General features: G+C 38.5%; 1 protein-coding gene across 1 annotated transcript in view; it reads left to right on the plus strand.

Annotated features, from left to right (window-relative positions):
- Positions 1 to 20,880, plus strand: part of BABAM2 (BRISC and BRCA1 A complex member 2) — a 161,411-nt gene that overhangs the window by 39,717 nt on the left and 100,814 nt on the right. The window contains exons 5-6 of the mRNA XM_088524258.1: positions 3,681 to 3,875; positions 9,024 to 9,098. Of these exons, the coding sequence (XP_088380384.1) occupies positions 3,681 to 3,875; positions 9,024 to 9,098 (270 nt within the window). The remainder of the gene's footprint in view (positions 1 to 3,680; positions 3,876 to 9,023; positions 9,099 to 20,880) is intronic.

Here is a 20,880-nt window from a genome sequence, read left to right on the forward strand (position 1 = left end):
CATGTGCTCAGAAAAGAAAGTCCTCCTACAGTTCACTGAAAAAAAAAATGCTAATAGTTTTTAAAGTAGTTTCAACCATTCAGAGACGTGCATCTTGTCCTTTGTATGAGGTATGCAGAACTAGCAGTGTCTCACAAACTGAGTTGGATCGTATTTTCTTTATTGCTTTATACTAGGCTACTTCAGTTTATCTGGCCAGCTTTTAAATAACTTAAGAGTTTTCACTGCAGGGTTAAGTTAAAGATTCCTGTGGGCAAACAGGTCAGGAAATTGGTCAGATTCAGATCTGAATTTCTTTATTTTAAGCATAGTACTGATTATTCTGTAAATTCTGGTTAACCCTATGAAAAGTCTGCAGAAATCTCATTTCAAATTAGAAAACATTTATTGAGTGATATATTTCCTAAGATACTGTCAGTTCCCCACTCAGTGTTCTTGTTTTATTTTGCTATAAAATTCAGAGCAATTTTCATTTGAAAGATGACTCTTCTGCATACATGAGATTTTTTTTTTTTTTTTTTTAAAGTGATCGTGCACATTTTGTCAGAGATGAAACACAAAGCCCTGCTAAGAGAACTAGAAGGAGATTTTGATACAAGAGAAGCTAAGGAAAGCAACATGTCTTTTGCTTTATGTAGTTGTAGGATGCGTCTTCAGTTGGGTTTCTCATACCTGACAAGCTTCAACAATCTGGCTATAGAAAATGAGTTTGTTTGTTTTCGTGTTTTCAGGATTTCTTCTTAAGCAATATGAACTAAAACTCATGATTTTGAACTCGCATTTAAAGCATAATTCTTACGAAAGACCTGAATTTTGTGGCAAAACATGCAGCCACAGAATGCAAACACAGGAACTTCTCTTCATTCTTTTAATGTTTTAAATATTTTGAGATACTTTTTTTTTTTTTTAAACAAAAGCTGTACTGGCCAGTGTTTCAGACAAACCAAACAGAAAATAAAATACAGAGGCCGATATGTGAAATATTTCAAATACAGAACATCATAGCCAAATTTTTATGTGACGCTGAAACTGAATGATAATAAAGTGATTGAAAAGTTAAGTTTTTATGATGATCTAGTCTAGTGCTTCTGGCAAAGGTATGGAGGAAAAAAATTCATATAGAAACATGTCAGGGTTTTTAGGGTTTTGCTAATGTTAACAGTTAGATCCTATGAGCGCTGCACTTTTAAAGTTAATGAGATGGCTAGAAATATATCGACCGATTGCTAAGGAACAAGCGCTGCAATAAAAAACGCTGTAAACTCAGGAATTACTGGAGGTTTAAAGAAGAACTTTATTACAAAAAAAATCATGTAGCTATGGATATATATTTTTTTAATCCATGAGAATCCATCACAATTCATGTTTGTGTTAAGTAGTTGGATTATTCTCGAGGTGATTTATTTATGTGCGCGCGCACACACACACACACATATATGTAATGGTACATACCTTGTTTTCTTATAAAATCTTTAACTACTGAATGAAAATGGCTTAATTAGAAACCTGGAGTCATGCAAATCCCGAGGCTCGTGGGCAGTGTAGATGCTGTTGGGATGCAGTGCTCTTGAGCCCTTTGGAGAGAGCAGCTGCCGTATTGCCGCTCACGCGAAACCAGTGACAATGGATTTCCTCTTGCTCTTTTTTTGTTCTCTGGTGCAATGTTACTTATAAAACAAAAGGTACGGTTGCATTTAGGTTAGTTATTAAAATATCGTTGGTCATTTCCTTTGACAGAGCACTTCTATTGTGTTATACCCATGTCATTAGGAGGAAAGGTTATTCCCACTTGTCTGGCTGATATCAGTACGTACTGGCATATTACATCCTCCAGCTTTCTGGAAGTGCTTTATTTGAGCAGGAGCTTGGGAACAGGAAATCTGAGGTTGTACACAGTCTGTTTTCAGACTGCGTGGTACAAAGTGCATTTCCTAGAAGACTTTCTTCCAAACAATTTTTCTCTATTATTTGGTAGAATAGGATAAGCTTAAATGGATTCGAGTTGTCAGAAAATACTTGCCAGTTGCAACTGGAAGACAGAGGCTTTCTGTAGAGTGTGTTTTAGGACCTTACATGAAGCTCGTTCCGTCTCAGCAATTTGCCAAATCCTCTGTAATATAATTTGCCTTTTGAGATATGACAGTGCTAACGTTCTAGAAGCCAACAGAGAATTTTTGCTTCAAGAGTCAAATGTGTGAGAACGTACTGTGTTAGGCTCTGCAGGAAGAAGCTGTAGGGTAGCATCTGAGCCAAACTGGACAGGCCTCTTCCAGCATCCCATTCAGGAGTGGAATAAAGGCAATAGCTTCTTCTGTCTGCTGTTCACTGATACCTGTAAAACAAAGCCGGTTGTGACTGGGGATATGTTCTGTTGTGTTTCTAGAGCTGAGCCCATCAGTCTCGAGTGGATCTCTGGCCTATAAATGACTGGTCTTTTGAGAGTGTGTATAATTGAGAGGTAGTTGCCTCCGTAAGTGTTGCACCCACATTCTGAGAATGCAAAAATAAAGTGTGTGTTTCTGAAGATCAAGAATCTCTTCCAAAACTCTTTTCTCCCACCCATTTTCTTTTTCGTAGTTGACTGATGAATATATTTTTCATCCTATTTGCAGAAGAGAGTGATACATAGATAGTTGCTGACTCAAGCTGACCAAAAGCTGTTTGAAAACCTGTTGAGGTGCTGGGTGCAAAGCACACAAGATTTTCAACTGTTTCAAGTTCTCTTTTGGCTTTTGCATCAGAATGGTCTCATGTCATATTAGTTTGAGTACAGGGTGAATTTTCATCTGGCCTTAACTTTGGCCTGTTTTTAGGTAAGATCAACCAAGATTCATCATGTTAGCTAACACTTTGTAAAATAGAAAATCTGCCCAAATAAAACTTATTTTGCATGGAAGACGCATCTAAACCATCATAAACTAGTCACACTGAGAGATAATATTACTGATATGTTTCTGACATGGTTATCTTCAATTGTCTTAATATTTTGCTTGGTATTACTGTACTCTGTGTCTCTAGATAGAGTGGCAAGCTTATAACTAAAAGTTGTGCCAGACAGATTGAGGAGATTTTGTGTGTGGATTGCACTAGTGTTAAGGGAAAGAGCCAAGTTCACTCTCCAGTGAAGTAACAGTCAAGGTGAGGTAAAGCCTCAGGTTGAGGCGACAGAAGAGAGCACATTTGTCATGTCACTGTCAGTGTGGTATCTATTGCTTGAATAACAGAACAGATTGGTTTGCACAGCTAGTGTCAGTTTGACGTATCACTTGGCGGACTGCTCATCGAGTCGGATGCTATACAGCGTGGTACTTATCTGATCCACATATGTTTCCTATCAGCTTTTATTTTTTTATTTTATTTTTAATTCAAACTTTCCAAGTCCTCAAAGGCAACAGTATAATTCTCAGGAAGAATAGAGTGCTAATTTAGGCCCGTCTACACAGGGTAGTGGCCCTGGTGTCTGTTTCATGGTAGCTTCCTGTACAGACACTTCACATTAAAGCTCTTGAATGCTATTTGACTTGGTTTCCTTCCAAAGTGTTAAATAATTTCTGTTTAATGTTATGTTTTAGCCTTATCCCACAGCTTCCACTTGTATGTATGTCTCTGGTATGGAAGAAAGTGTCTATCTTTTTATTGCTGCAAATGAGTTTGGCCTCTATTGTTTTCTAATTCAACAGAATTTAGCTTCTTGGAATCCCTCAAATCCAGAATGCCTCCTGCTTGTTGTGAAAGAGCTTGTCCAGCAGTATCACCTATTTCAATGCAGCCGATTGCGTGAGAGCTCTCGTCTCATGTTTGAGTACCAGACTTTGCTTGAAGAGCCCCAGTATGGAGAAAATATGGAAATCTATGCTGGCAAAAAGAACAACTGGGTAAGCTATTAAGAATAATTCGACTAAAATGCTTTTATTGATCCTTTAGTTTGTGCAAGTATTGCTGTTGCCTTGGATAAAAATGAGTCCTTTCTGTGCTGTATTCATGCTTAATGTTTCCAATAGAGAAAGTTCCAGCTCACTTTCTATACACCCTGTTTTTGTCCATTACTTTCATTTCACCACCTTGCTTGAACCTCTTTTCCAGGTAAGTCTCTGTTTTTCAACCTGTAGGTTCATATTATTTATAGATGAACTGATAAGCTGTTGAAAATTCTGTGCTATGTTTACAGGGCAAAATTCAATATTATGTGGAAGTTTGAGTTAGCTTAAGATTCGAGTGTAGCTTCCTTAGTATGACACTCTGCCCAGGCAAACGAACCCTGCTGAGAAGCAGGTTGTATTAGGGTGTGGTTCTGCCTTATGAGTGATAATGATGTAGTTATTAGCTGTATTTGCATATATCTCTCTGGCATTTATCTAACCCAAGTTGAGTTTTTCCAGGGACCTAAGCTGAGGGAGAGAAAGACTAATATTTGGTAGGAGGATATGAGGAGCCGAGACTGCCCAGAGTGGTGGATTTGTAGGCCTGTGTTCTTTACATAACAATCAGACATTAAAAGGGCTTATCTATTTCCTGAAATTGCATCCTTTGCCTGGGCAGGATGTCATGCTATAAAGATACATCGCATGTATGCATTTCATTTCAACCTTCCTTGATTATGTAGACACTTTCTTTAGTGTGCAACTTCCCCCCCCCTTTTTTTTTTTTTTGAGCTGATCTCACCGTGTCACAGACAAGCCTTGCAAAATTCATTTTTTGCCATTGCTAATACATTTATCTTGGGAAACCAGGTGTAAGAAGTATCAGGAAATATGTAGTTGTGCGTATGTTGAACACATGCCCCTCTTGCTTTCAGCCACAGCATACTCTCAGCCTATACTGCCATTTAGAAGTGGTGCCTTCTGAAACGCATGCAGTCTGAAAACCTATGAAATTTTAGCATTCCAGTTGCCGAGGCCTGGAACTCCAGCTTTATATCACTTTCATCATCCTGAAGTTATAGGTGACACAAAGTTTTTTACAGTACAACTAGCAATACATATATTCCTCTGTTTTTCTTGTCATCTGGGCAGGTTTTTAGTTTGAGCCAAGTAAAATTTCTTTATCATAAAATCTCAGATCGCTGTCTTATTTTTATAAGTCAGTATATTTCACAGAAATTAATTTGTTCTTGAGTGTTATTCTCTGTAGCTGGCATCACAAACAACTCATCACATCTGTAAATATCATCAGAATGTTTTATGGAAATGCAGAAGGTCTCTGTACCATAGTCAGATTTTATCATTATTCTTGGCAGCTGCCAAATTGTAGTCAAGATTGTTTAAAAAAAAAAAAAAAAAAAAAAAAAGTCCAGTCCCCTCCCCCCCCGCCCTTTCTTATGGAATAAGCCATACGTACTTTGGAATCTTTCTTATCTTTGGTGACTGAAAATTTATTTTCTTTTGGTTTTGGAAATATTAATTTAAAATATCCCAATAAAATAAACTTTGAATAGGTTTGAAGGCAAATCCTTATGATCATTACAGAGCTGTATGATGCCTTGCTATTGTCTGTTTTGCTTTTAAAACTTATGTCATCTGTCAAGAGGACTGAAGGTCACATTTAGACCAACTGTAGATTCGGTGAACCTGGTACACAAGTGACAGAACCTTGTGTGCGAGTTGCCTGAAACTGTGTGGTTTTCCTTCCTGTTGCTGCCAGCTGTCTTGTTAATTAGCACAATAGCAGTGTTTATCTGAAAAGCAACAGGTAACTGCACCTTACCTCCTTTTTCTAGAAGTTATTGAAATTTGTGCTGTCAAAACAAAGTAAAGTAATTGTTACTCTCTCTCAGGAATCAATGGTTGCTCACTAGACCCCTGAAACAATCAAACGAAACTCCAGAAAAATGTTGAGTTCCATGCAGTGTCTCAAAACGGAATAATTTTCCTTATATGTCTTTACACCAATATCTCCAAAGTTCTGAGGTAATATCCCAGAACAGAGAAAAACCCTCACTTAGTCCAGTAGCTTCATGCCGATAGCTACAAGCTGGTAGAGATGCCCTTTAATTACCTGAATCTGATCTCTCAGTGCCTGTGGCCAGGACCTCCATCTGACTCAGATAATTTGGCTTCTGGGTAGTTGAGCACCATGGACAGGGACTTGTTCCATACAGGTTTAGCAAATGTTTTGCAGTAACACATTGCAAAATAATCTGGATGAAAATGACACAAAAGATCTAGGCTGCAAGTCTTTGTTTACATCCACATCTGAGAAACTGTTATTTTGTTCAGAGGCCATTCGTCTGTTCACTGGCCATCCACAGTTCATCAGGCTTGGTATTTTACCAGAAATTGTTTTTTTTTTTGGCAAATCTTGTAAGTCCAAAGAAGTAGCACTGTCCATACTATCCATTTTTGTCTGAGTAAAAACTGAGCACTGTGACTCATCATGGCAGTCATGTGTTGAGCACACAAAAAGTCAGTGATTTTTCCACATGTGTAACACAACATCAGCAGGTTGGTATTTAGCCCCTAATATTAGTGTCATCAGGAAGAGTTTTGGCCCTGACTTCATGTGCTTATTTTTTGTTTTTAGTGTTTCTATGTGTAATCACTTTGCATCTGTTGTGTGCTTGTCAGGGACAAATTGCAAGGGCACTTCTGAGCAAACTAGCAACTGAAGGGATCACAGCATTAAAAACACACAGGATCAGGATCTTGATTATGTTGAAGAATTGCTTTTTCTTGTTTAGTGACTGGAACTAGAATAAGTTATCTCCATTTCATTCCTAATGCATAGGTCAAGGAACAAATTGGTATTGCCTATGCTGCATCTATCTAACACAGCATTTTTCCCTGTATGTGCTTAATCATACGCATTATTTTTTTTTTAATTTAGGCATGAAATAAATGAAGGTATCTAGTTCTGTAATTTTTTTTCCTCAGTTTTATTGTGTAGCAATGTTGCAGAAGAGAAAGGACTCATCAAACAATGACTTGTGTTCCTCAGCTGTCCAGCACAGCATCTAACCAGGTCATCTTAGGAAGCCCATTCCCACCTTCCAGCACCCCCTTGACCTCAAATATGTTCTGAGTGAGGCTTGTGCAGCTGCCTGTTGGTTTCCTTCAGTATTTTGGTCAGATGGTTCTTTCCTGAATCAGTATGTGTAGCAAACAGTGTTGTCTGTCATCACCACATCTCCACGTTCTCACCCCCACATTCATTGTGGACGTGTGCTCTGATAGTTATACCAGTGGTGACAACCTTCATGTGTTACCTCAGGCTGGGCTCAGAGCAATCCGTGGATTAGCACAACTAATTGAGAGGGGAGTCAAGCATGCCTACAAGCTTTATATATGCATATTTGCTTACAAGCTTTAGGAGTGCATAGGGAAGTGGATTTCTAGTGTTTTCACTATTGGTGCAGGTGCTAAAAGACCCTGACTGACTGCATTCTTTTTGAGAAGTTGTTATACCTTTGAAAAGCTGTCCCCGTAGGTACGCAGACTTCTCGTGATAGCATCCACTAGAGGTAGCAAAGCTAAAGGCATCTTTCTGATGTCTGCATGGATTATAAGCATTTGACTGGCAATTCCAGCTTTTGGTTGAATTTGAGGTGCAGGCAATAGTCACTCTCCCTCTGCAGATATTTACAAAAGTTATTTCAAGAGGCTCTCTCTGCTCACCACTGCTGTCAAGATCCTCTGCTTCTTTTCAGTGTGTTGCTACTGCATCTTACAGAAAGGATATTTTCATTATTTTGGGTGTTTTACGGGCTTTTGCTTGCCACAAGGTCTTGTGTCTGTGGCAAACATATATAACACAGATGATTCTATTTATACCTATATACTATTTACATTCACCATTTTAATGAGAATTTTAATACAAATACCGCAGATACATGCGCACTGTTTAAGCTTGTGTATTGTACACTTGTTTGCAATATTTTTTTGCCTTTTCTGCCTTCACAAAAGATTTAAAATATTAAAATGAAAATTAGGTGCAGATAACTGTTCAGTGAGTATTAAAGCAATACATATATGTCACAGTGGCAAAATGAATACTGAATATTTGCATAGCTTTAATTTGTCCTCCTGTTAATACTGTTAAAATCAAGTACTGTATTTTAAAAATTGGTATGTTCAGTTAATAAGTAGCTTTTGTATGCAAATTTAGGACAATGTTAAAACTGAAAGGAATGTATTACCTTGTCTCAAGAGGTCCTGTTTTTTTTTCTATTATAATGTTAATCCTTTTTGTATTGGTCATTCAAAAGATAAATATAGCTGCTGTATAGGTACTTTGTTGAATTACAAAATAAGCATGTTCTAGGCAGAAAAAAAAAGGTGATGGAAATCAGGCAGACATTTATTTTATTCAAAAAGAACAAACTTAATTGCTTCATAGTAGGTGAGTAGTCTGGTTTTGAGGAAGTGTATGAAACAGAAAGGAAATCCTTTTCACTTCCTTTGCAAACACTTTATGCATAAACAGCTATGTATAGGGGATACTTGGCAAGTTTTTAGTTGACTAGGTGTTAAGAGTCACATAATTATGAGAAGATACTGCATAAAAACTTCTAGTTTGGTACTTTCTTCTATACTTCAAAGGATATTTCCTATTCATTCCTACTTCACTCAACTGAAATTTTTCCTCTTACATATATCTCCTATGTTTGTGAAGATTCCCGTATTTTATATGTTCCTTTGTGTGTGTGTGTGTGTGTATTTTGGCTTTTAAACTATTTGCAGATCCCACCAGACCTTTGAACGGAAATGACTACAGACAAGATGTATCTATCTATAGGGCCTAACAAAGACTATTTTGTTTTTGTCTTGCACATTGTTGCCCTTTGACTACTTCTTACTGTTGACTTACTGGCCCTGATGTATGCATTAATATATTTGTTCTCGTATCATGTCTGTGAGATTGTAATGTTTTTTAGTTCTCAGTAGTCCTTTTGAGAAATATTACTTTAATTCTCAGTCCTTTCTTTTGATAGGAACTCTTGCAAATTTTCTGTTTTTCATGTCCAGTACATTCAATCCGTGATTCTGTTTAAGACACTAGGTCTCATTAGTCTTACTTTTTCTCCACAGACCGGTGAATTCTCAGCTCGCTTCCTCTTGAAGTTGCCTGTAGATTTCAGCAATATTCCCACATACCTTCTCAAGGTAAAATGAATGTCTAAACTGACAGTATTTGCGAGCAGTATGAATTATTGAAATGTTCTTAACTATTTTGACTTTCTGTCTTACCCTCTTTAAGAGACTTAAAGTCCACAGTATCTAAATGTGATAGGATTAGGTTTTGGAAAGGTGGCATTATGTCCTGCCTTGCATGACATTTTAACAGATACTAAATACACACCTCTCACTCTGAAGGACCTTGCAGGTTTGTATTGTTGAAGATTAATGCAGCACAGGTATTCTGGGATTGTAGAAACGTGATAGGCAGCAACCTCTCAATCATACCCAAGGCATTCTTATAGGGAATAAGCATGAATATTTCCCCATAAGCTCTTCTGATGTGAATTTGTGAAATTTTGTGCTATGTAAGTGTTCTATTCACCTCCCGTCCTCCCTTCCTGTGGGTAGTCAGATTGTACCAGTGATCTTGATAGTAGAACTAAATGTGATAACATTTCTTAACAGTGAAAGCAATTAGTGATGACACAGGCTGAAGGGCTTCAATGATTACTTTGTTCACTGTTTACAATAAACACTAATTTGACAAGATACTTAATTTTTGCAAGAATGTGTGAACCGTAAGAACAAAGTATGTGTTAATGAGTATTGGTGTAAGCTGTAAAAGTGTAATCCTTTCCTTACTTAAAAAACACGTTGTGACAAAAACTACCATTATGGACAGTCACAATTTCAAGCAGTTATTATGGAAGCTCATCATAAGGTCCATATTATTGTATTCAGAGAAACCTGTGATAAATCTGCATTTACTGTGTCATTACTGGCACAAAGTGCCAGAATGCTTGTTTCTGTCAAGGTTTGAGTCAACCAGTGTTGCCAACATCCATCCTTTTTTTTCCATTGCTAAACAACATGCTTGGCTGTTTACTCAGATATTTATTCTTAAATATTTGAAAAGGAGACGAATAGGTATTTAGTGCTTAGCACCTAGTTTGATGAAATGAAAATGCCAATGTAGATTCCATAATCTTCTTTCCACCTTTGTGTTTTAACTCTTAGCTGTTGTTAGATCACAATTGCAAGTGTGAATCTGCATGGTTTCTTCAAATAAGATGTCTTGAGCTAAGGACCATGAAAATAAAGGCATACACAATTGCTATCTAACTGAAATATTTGGTTGTAGTCTGAACTGTGTATCCTATGGTCTCCTCACCTTCTGTGGACTGCTAGCTGTTTGGGTATTGACCTGCCCTTTACAACTTTCTCCAAAGCCTCCAAATATTTTCAGTCTGCTGTTGTTTTCATGGTAGAATCCTTCTCCCAGCTTCTGTCTTTCATCAGAGCCTTCTGACCTTGCTTGGTGGTCACATTTCCCGTCACATGTAAGGGGGCAACTAAGGGTTCTTCAGCAATGATGGTGTCAGAATCAACATGCAGCAGCAGTTTACCTGGATTGCAGCATACTCCTGGCTTCCTTCTGAGGAGCCTTGTGGGGTGAGGGGTGGAAAGAGGTTGAATATAGCTAACATGAACTGTGCTGTCAGCTCCTGCCAGATCTCTGGGTTGCCATTTTTTCCAGGAACAACTTTAAATTGCTCAAGAATTTCTTGAACATGTTGTGCATACACCATGTTTTCAATAGCTTCAGCCACAGGACTGTATCTTGCAATTCTCTTCTGCCTCTGAGGAAATTACATGACTTTCAGCCTAGAAGGTGGTATATGTTTTATATAAGTAGCTGTCATCACATAGGAATCCTGTGATAGAAACAGCTTCTACTTTATTTCTGAAGAGTAGCATTTTACTGCCTCATGCATGAAAGCATACTCTTCTTTTAATTGTACTTCCCTAGCCCATATTCACTAACCATCTTCCATGCTCACTAAGGAAATGTGATAAATGTGGATAAATCATTAGTACTACACAACTGATTCCCAAAGTGTTCTTCACCCTGTGCCATGAATGAATCAGCAGTCCCAAGGAAAACATGGGTGTATTTGCATGCGCATAGACTGTGGGAAGAAGCATGTGCAAAATATAGCAGAATCCAAGTTTCATAGTCTACCTTTATTTTGACCTTTCTAAAGTTCTAATGTCATAGCAGTTTTAATAATCTTTAGCAAGTTTTCTATATGTAATTGCCTGGATTTTGAAAACAGCAGATACTCACTGATGGGCTGATTTTGCAGACTTTGCTACCTGAACTAGCAGGCTAACTGTCTGTGGTAGGAGACTGGATTTAACCTGGATGAAGAGACACAGAAGAACTATGGTTTTATTCTGGCAGTGCTTGTTGACAGCAGGAGAATGTGAGGAGTTTGGCCTGTGATAGAGAGTGCACGTAGCAGGCTGTAGCGCTGTAGCTAGCGTCAGTATTCTGCCCCTGTTGCCTTTGACTCTTTGTCTTATGACGCTAGAGCTATCTGAACGCCATCTCATAGTGCCACAGTGTAAATTCAGGTAGAGCTGGAACTCCAAATTCATTAACCTATAAGAATTTTGGCCTTCAAGCCAGCAATATATTTTTTCTCGCCCTCCTTCTTTTTTTTTTGCCTGGCACTTTTGACAGAAATCTTGGAATTTTATAATAAAATGTGAATTTATTTTCTATAATGTCTGTCAGTTACCCTGTCTACAGTTCTTTTTCCTGAATTATGACACATGGTAGGGAATCCATTGATGTAGGAGGAAATATGTTAATATATTATCCTGAAAGGTAGAAGAACAGTCAGTAATTGAAGGCTGCTGGTGCAGAAATAGCTGAATGTTTGAACTGGAGAGCTGAATGCCATGTTTGAATGTTCTAATCTGTAGCCAGCTTTGTAGTGCACAGTAGCTTCTCTTAAATGATTTGCCAAGTACAAGCATGTGTTATACCTTCTAAGCCATAGAATTTTATTTCTTTTCTTAGGTTTAATTAATACGATTAGTATTAAAATCTGTTGAAATATTTAAAGACCATTATTCTTTTCTCATTAAACATTCTTAGTCCCTCAGCAATTTGTATCGCTCTTCTGAGTTTTCATTGATTTCAGTAGGTAATTACACTACAAGTGTGACTGTTAAGCTTCATATAATAAGGTAATATTCAGATTTAAGGAAGTATTCTTAAATAAGTGAATTCTTAAGTGAATGTGTTTTGTAGTGTTAAAAAATCTTAGGCATTCTTGAGAATATACTACGGTTTCATTAGAACTTATCCTTTCAACTTTGGTGGTGGTGAGAATATTTTCCTCTCTCTGTGGAGAACAAAAATTCAGAAGTGTAACATAAATCGGGTTATTAGGTACCAAAAAGGCTGTTTTACTACGTTATATTAAAGTCCTTTAATGTCTTAAAATTCAATTCAAGTGAGTGTTCATTATAAGGGAAAGTAGTTGGATATGCAAAGAAAATCAGGAACGGCTAAAAGTATATCACAGAATAAATACACTGTTCCTCCCCTTCATATTTTTGAGTTCTTTTAAATAGATGTCAGATATTATTTATATGAAAACATTTGAAGCTTATTATGGGAATAGCTGCAGTCTATAAATCTCTTGTCATTTTTTTCCTTGGCACATTTGTTCATATTTGAATGTAATTTTTTTTTTCCTTCTCTAAACAAACAAACTTCTTCAAAAAGAAATGTTGATTTATGCTGAAAATGACATTTAGGAAAAAACAGCCTTTCGTATTTTTTTTCCTTTCACAAATTTATACTTTATTTTTGAAGGTTTGACTTGGATGTGGATCTTCATATCCACTTTTGCTTTTTCTAAAGCAAATTTATTTCACATCAATGAAAAAATGTTTTAACAACTGCACGATCGTTCAATATGTACTGCAAGGTTCATTACTGCTCAGTCTTTCATCAAGAGTTTTGATTTTTTGGTTTTAAATGAGATGAACGTAGCTTTAATTCAGCAATATCTTTACATCCTTATCTTCTTGCTTTTATCCTTTCCCATCTTTGGAGAGGGAGCCTTTTAATTGACACAGCCATTTGGACTGAAATTCTTTTCTTTCGACTACAGCATTTTTAATTTGGCCACAATATTTTATAAATGGAACTATTCACTGTGCATACAAATTTTGAAATTCGATCTTTATATTTATCTCTGTCTACAGATAAAATGCATGCCACAGTCATGGTAAAGGTGATGGGCTAACCATCTAAAATACTTCATCCAAATTTCTTTTATCTCTGTAGTTTTGGTCAGCTGTAGGGACTTGGGTTACCATGCTGATAATTCCATAAACGTCTCCAGCTCAGTAGTATGCAAACTGTACTACACTATGAGACTGTTGTATGAACATGCCTCAGAGGATTTTGCCAGTCATGCTGCTGGATATGAGGTATTTGGGTATTTTTCTTTTATTTTCACGTGTTTTGAGTTTTGACCCAAAGAGCTAGGTAGGATGTGGCCTGCTTACCATCTCTGTCTTAAATGCAGATTTTCATGCATTCATTTCCTACACTTATATACCTGCTGGTTGTGTCTTGGTAGCATATGGAGCAGTATAAATATGATGTCACCAGCTCTAGTAAAAGAGCTTTCCAGTAATTTATTATTATGCAAATGCAAAGGAAGTATTCGACACATACATATATATTTTGTAGATTTTTAAAATTTTCAGACTAGACTTTTCTGGAGAGCTTTCTTTTGTGCTGACTGCTATATTTAAATGCATATCTTTGAGAACCGAAACAAAAAACAGGCATTGTCTAGACACTCTGCCAGGGGCCAAACAGTTGTGAATAGGGCTGTCAATAGGAAAGGCTTATCCTCAAGTTCAAGTTGAAAGATAACAACATATTTGTTTATTAAAGTAGTGTGATTTCATCATTTAGAAATCTTTGTTAAAGACTTCAGTGCAACTTTTGTTTATAAAGTATACCAAATTCCAGGTACTCTGAAAGATTATAACTTGTATGTGTTTGAGTAATCAAGTGCAGTAGACAGCAAACAAAAGTTAAGTATAATATACAAAGAGTTTTGTTTTGGTTTGTTTTGTTTTCCCCTCCAGGGTTTGTTTCTTTATTGTTGTGATTTGGCAGTTTGATCTGCTTGGCAATATTTAAGGCTTGTTTAAAATTGATAAAAATACTAAAACATGAATATCCTTGAATAAAAGTTTTACTTGACTAGCTAGCTGACTTGCTAAAATGAGGTCCATAGTGCTTTAAGGTCACAAAGTCACTGGCAAGAAGGAATTAGAATCCTGAATCTGCCTTTTTTTTTTTTTTTTTTTTTTTACACTAGGCTATTTTACATTGCAGTGAGCAGCTGCTTTCAAAATAGCATAGAACATTATGCAAGGTAAAGTGTTTGTCTGTGTTCCCATAAGTTTATGTATATCCTTTGATTTTTCTGAGTGATAGACCTGTGCATCTAATGCTTGTCATGTCCATGAAGTCCACTGTCATTTTACCTCTTCTGCAGACAGGGCAGCAGTTTATATGAGTTGTTCAAGTAATGTTTAGGTCACATCATTCAGAATACTGTGACCATGCTTTCTATAGGTATCTTTAAAACATATATTTTTAATCTTTTACTACTCAGGACGGTATTAGAGGCACCAAGTTAGTTTCCTGAACTACCTTCTATAATGCTTTGCTTTTCTTGGGACCTATGTAAGCATTCTGACCAAACAGTTTAAAATTTTAGTAGGAGATGACAGTGTGCTCTACAGTAGATTTACTGCACTAGCTTTAAATTACTTAAGCAGAGTATTGAAACATCAAGCATTGCTTAGATGAGTTCTGTTAATAGTTTAAAGGCAAGCTGTATAACATACAATTATAATGAGCAATAGAGATTTTAGATTAGAAGTGTGTCTGTGCAAGTTCCTACTGGTAACGTCGAAAACAAATAGTTTATAGTAGTCAAGGCTGTACAGTCTAAAAACCATGAAAATAAATGTAGCCTGTGTGTACAGCAGACGTTTATTAAGAAGAGATGTCGTCGATACCTGTCACTACAAATCTTAGAGTGGAGACTGAACCCAAAATCTACATTTAACTTCTGCTGTCTGCGTTTTTCTTTAAAAGATATCAAGTATATTGCTGTGGAAAAATTGCTTATTTTTACCAAAACTCTGGCTAATGTCAAAATACCATTGTGGAGCCAAAAGCACCAAAATTCAAGTAGGAGGACTTGTGTAATCACTGTGGTCAAATAAGAACTGTGCACAACATGAAATGTTTAAGCCATTGCTGTAGAACTTAAAAAAAAAAAAAAAAAAAAAAAAAGGCACTTTTTTTAGGTGATTATTTGCATAGTGATAACAAACAAGCCATGAGTTCCATTAGTTTTAAGGACCATGTTATAATTACTAACTTTACAGAGTTTTACTGTGTACCAAAGAAGATATTTGGGAATCCAGGATACTTGGAAACTGTTGTTTTGGTGGCTGAAGATACCTTTTTTTAATATATATAGATTTTCTAATCTATAACAAATAATAAATCAAAATCCACTGATCTCATGCATGAGTTTTTTCTCTGAACCTAGCAAATGTAGTTCTCCATTATGATATTGGATTTTTAGTTTTACTCAATTTACAGTAATTATTCAGTTTTCTTTTACTTGCATAACAGTTAAATCAAGTCCTTTGTGCTTTGTCATGGACTCTGCTGATTTTGGAGTATTTCTGGCACTGGAGAGTTAGGTGTAAAATACTACTGCTATAATTCAGTGGTAAAAATTGTACCCTTATGTTTTAAAGTAGCATTTGGCAACGAAGCTCCAGGAATGCTTACCGAAAAGACAGCACATGAGTCATCCTTTAATGAATTTATTCTAATATCTATTGAATGAATTTGTTCTAATATCTATTGTCCACAGTTCAAAGCAAGCAAAACCCTTACAATTAGAACATGTTGTGTTTAAATTTTATAAACTGATCAACTCCCTTAGGTTTTATCAAATTCTATTAATATGAACTTTTTCATAGCAGCTTGATTTGTTTATAGTGACTAGTTGCTAAAATGATGTAAAATATGTCAACGTTGGGAGCATCTAACCTCCATATGTTGAAAGCCAACAGGAATATTTTAAATCAGCTTTTTCTATAATTTATTGGCAGATTTTCTTAATAAGATCTGTCAACTGGAACAAGTCATTCTGCGCAGCTGATGATTTTTATAGGTTATGATCTTAATATGAATCATAATCTCCAATCAACTATATTTCTAATGACAGTTATATTTAAACATTTTATTTTTATAAAGGAATAGTGAAGGAAAGGAGTGCTACATCTACTCTTAGACTAAATCTTTATTTGAACTTTTTCCTAATGCAATAGAACTATTAGTTTGCCATTTTGATATGAGTAGAAAGATTTTTTTCATTATTTTTCTAAAAAAATTGAGGAAAAACAAGAACAGCAACTTATGAAGTTTGAAAGGCTTTGTTGTATCTGGTGGGAATATTCATAGGCACATTACGTTGCGTGACTAGGTTCAGATTTATTGCCTTGTTAGGGCTTGTAATTTGTACTATTGCTTTACATTTGCATTATATCTATTGCCTAGGAAGAATGGAATTCAATAGCCATAAAAATAATTGCAGGTTATTACATAATGATGATACTTGTTTTATCTGCCACGGTCCACCCATAGTATGTAAAACAAACACATTTGTTTTACAGTACAGTACACAGCAGTCTTAAATTGATCTTGAATATTTTTAACTTTAGTTCCTTGTTACGTTTTCTTCTTTAACAGAAAACTTCTTTAAGGAGTTGTAGAGGATATAATAGGAATATAGCATAATCTGTTAAGTTCATTACCCAGCAAATCTGCATTTGAAAGTATAAACAATACTTAAAGCATGGTGATAAGAAGTATATTTTGCTGCTTAGTCCACACCCTTTTTCTGATAGTAGCTGTCTTCTTGCAGTCTGCAGATTTGGACTTAAATCCTCCAGTAGCTTGTATTTCTTAAAGTTCTTAAAGTCAGCTTTACATACACAAGTGTGAGCTAATTACTGTTTCAGCATTTGAATTCTTTCTGGCTTTCAAGTTACTAAGTTATGTATATTTTTTGAGAACATGGATATATGTCTGTATGTCTGATTGATTTCATGAGGTTCTTAGTCACTCTTGTTTTGGTTTCTGTAATTTGCAGCAGTAACCTTTTTCCATTAACTGAAAAGTAACTATGTGGTATAGTAGGACCGAGGGTAAACAGTGGCAGTTGAACCGAGGGTAAAAAGAGTGAGTATGAGTGAGGGTAAGCATGGGGAGTAGGACCAAGGGAAAAAACGGGGTGGGAGTAGGACTGAGGATAAAGAGAGGGAGTAGGATTGAGGGTAAACACTGGAAGTAGGACTCAGGGTAAACAGGGGAGGTAGGACCAAGGGTAAACAGAGGGAGTAGAACTGAAAATAGACAGGGAGAGCAGGATGGAGGGTAAACAGAAGGAGTAGGATGGAAGGTGAACAGGAGTAGGACTGAGAGTAGACATGGCAAGTAGGGCTGAGGGTAAATGGGGGGAGTAGGGCTGAGGGTAAATGGGGGAAGGTAGGGCTGAGGGTAAATGGGGGGAATAGGGCTGAGGGTAAATGGGGGAAGGTAGGGCTGAGGGTAAATGGGGGAAGGTAGGGCTGAGGGTAAATGGGGGAAGGTAGGGCTGAGGGTAAATGGGGGAAGGTAGGGCTGAGGGTAAATGGGGGGAATAGGGCTGAGGGTAAACGGGGGAAGGTAGGGCTGAGGGTAAACAGGGGAAGGTAGGGCTGAGGGTAAACGGGGGAAGGTAGGGCTGAGGGTAAACGGGGGAAGGTAGGGCTGAGGGTAAAAAATTGGGTTAGCAACGAGGTTAAACAAGGACTGGAAGGACCAAGGGTAAACAGGAGGAGTAGGACCCAGGGTAAATAGGGACAGTAGAACTGAGGGTGAACAGGAGGAGTAGGACCGAGGGCAAACATTGTGAGTAGAACCGAGGTAAACTGAGGGAGTAGGACTGAGGATAGACATTGGGAGTAAGACCGAGGGGAAAAAACGGGGAGGGAGTAGGACTGAGGGTAAACGGGAGGAGTAGAACTGAAGGTAAGCAGAGGAAGTAAGACGAGAATAAACATTGGGAGTAGCACCGGGGGTAAACGTTGTGAGTAGAATCGAGGGTAAACAGGGAAAGTAGGACTGAGGGTAAACAGGGGAAGTAGGACCCAGTGTAAATGGAGGGAGTAGGACCAAGAGTAAACGTTGGGAGTAGCACAGAGGGTAAATGGAAAGTAAAACTGAGGGTAAACTTTGGGAGTAGGACAGAGGATACCCCTTGGTGGTAGAAGCGAGGGTAAAGAGGGGAAGTAGGACTGAGGGTAAACAGGGGTACTAGGACTGAGGGTAAACATTGGGAATAAGTCGGAGGGTAAACAACTAGAGCAGGATTGATGGTAAACAGAAGGAGTAAGACTGAGGGGCAGCAGTAGCAGTAGGACTGAGAATAAATATTGGGAGTAGGACTGAGGGCAAACAGGGGGAGTAGGATCGGAGGTAAACATTGAGAGGAGCATGGAAGGTAAACATTGGGAGTAATACCGAGGGTAAACAAAGGAAGTAGGAATAAGGGTAAAAAGGAGAAATAGAACTGAGGTTAGACATTGGGAGTAGGACCAAGGGTAAACAGAGGGAGTAGAACTGAAGTTAGACATTGGGAGTAGGACTGAAGGTAAAAAGAGGGAGTAGGACTTTAGGATAAAGAGGAGGAGTAGGAGTGAGGGTAAATAGTGGGAGGAGGACAGGAAGTTAACAGGGGAAGTGGGCCCGAGGGCAAACACTGGGAGTAGGGCTGAGTTTAAAAAGGGGCAGTAGGACCGAGGATAAACATGTCTACCCTCAGTCCTACTCCCTCCTTTTACCCTCAGTCCTACCCCGCCCCACTATTTACCCTCAGTCCTACTCCCAATATCTAACCTCAGTTCTTTTGCCCCTTTTTACCCTTATTCCTACTTCCTCTGTTTACACTTGGTCCTACTTCCCCTGTTTACACTTGGTCCTACTCCCTCTCTTCACCCTTTTTTCTACTTCCAATGTTTATCCTTGGTCCTACTCCCCCTGTTTACACTCAATCCTACTCCCAATGTTTATGCTTAGTCCACCTCCGCCTGTTTACCCTCAGTCTTATTCCCAATGCCTATCCTCAGTCCTACTCACACTGTTCACCCTGGGTCCTACTCTCAGTATTTACCCTCACTCCTACGCAGGACAAGGGTAAACAGAGGGAGGAGGACTGAGAGTAAATATTGAGAGTAGGACCGAGGGTAAATGGAGAGAGTAGGACTGAGGGTAAGCAGGCGGTGTAGGACTTAGAGTATACAGGAGGAATAGGACTGAGGGTAAACAGAGGGAGTAGGACCAAGTGCAAACAGGAGAAGTAGAACTGAGGGTAGACATTGGGAGTAGGACCAACGATAAACTGGGGGAGTAGAACTGAGAGTAAACAGAGGAAGCAGGACTGGGGCTAAATGGGGGGAGTAGGACGGAGGGTAAACATTGGTGGCAGGAGCGAGGGTAAAAAGGGGAAGTAGAAGTGAGGGTAAACAGGGGGAGTAGGACTGCGAGTAAACCAGGGAAGTAGAACTGAGGGAAACAGAGGGAGTAGGATCAAGAAGGGTAAACAGAGGGGTAGGACCGAGGGTCAAGAATGGCAGTAGGACCGAGGGTAAACAGAGGACTGACAGTAAAAAGAAGGAGTAGGACCGAAGGTCAAAAGGGGGAGTAAGACTGAGGGTAAAGAAGAGCTTTGGGACCGAGAGTGAACAGGGGGAGTAGGACTGAGGGTAAATAATAGGAGGGGTAGGACCAAGGGTAAGCAGAGGGAGTAGGAATAATGGTAAACAGGGGGAGTAGAACTGAGGTTAGACAATTGGAGTAGGACCGAGTGTAAACACGGGAAGTAGGACCGAGGGTAAACAGAGGGTGTAGTACCGAGGGTAAACAGAAGGAATAGGACTGAGGGTAAACAAGGGGAGTAGGACCAGCTGTAAAGATTGAGAGTGGGCCTGAGGGTGAACATTGGAAGTAGCGTTGAGGGTAAACGGGGGAAGTAGGACCCAGGGAAAGAGGAGCAGTAGGACTGAGGGTAGACATTGGGAATAGAATCAGGAGTAAATGGAGCAGAGGGGGTAGGACTGAGGGTAAATAGAGGGAGTAGGAGTGAGGGTAAATACTGGAGTAACACAGAGGGCAAACGGGAAATACAACTGGGGATAAACATTGGAAGTAGGACCGAGGGTAGACAGGGGCAGTAGGACCAAGCGTAAACATTGGGAATAGGACCGAGCATAAACAGAGGCAGTAGAATTGAGGGTAAACAGGAGGAATAGGGCTCAGTGTAAAAAGAGGGAGTAGGAATGAGAGTAAACCAGGGTTGTAGAACTGAGGTTATATATTGGGAGTAGGACCCAGGGTAAACAGGGGCAGTAGGCCCGAGGGTAGACAGGGGCAGGGGCAGTAGGACCCAGGGTAAACATTGGGAGTAGGACCAAGCATAAACAGGGGAAGTATGACTGAGGGTAAACAGGGGAGTAGTACCGAGTGTAAAAAGAGGGTTTAGGATCGTGGGTCGACATGGGGAGTAGGACTGAGGATAAACACGGGGAGTAGGATGGAGGGTGAACAGCGGAAGTAGAGCTGAGGATAAAGGAGGGGAGTAGGTCTGAGAGTAAACAGGCGAAGTAGAACTGAGGGTAAATAGAGAGTGTAGGACTGAGTGCGAACACCGAGAGTAGGTCCGAAGATAAATACTGGAAGAAGTGCTGAGGGTGAACAGGGGACGTAGAACTGAGGTTAAACACAGGGAGTAGGACTGAGGGTACACAG

This window comes from Tinamus guttatus, unplaced genomic scaffold (genome assembly GCF_059628265.1).
Source record: "Tinamus guttatus ecotype Peru unplaced genomic scaffold, ASM5962826v1 Tinamus_guttatus_pri_ptg000208l, whole genome shotgun sequence".
Taxonomy (NCBI): Eukaryota; Metazoa; Chordata; class Aves; order Tinamiformes; family Tinamidae; genus Tinamus; species Tinamus guttatus.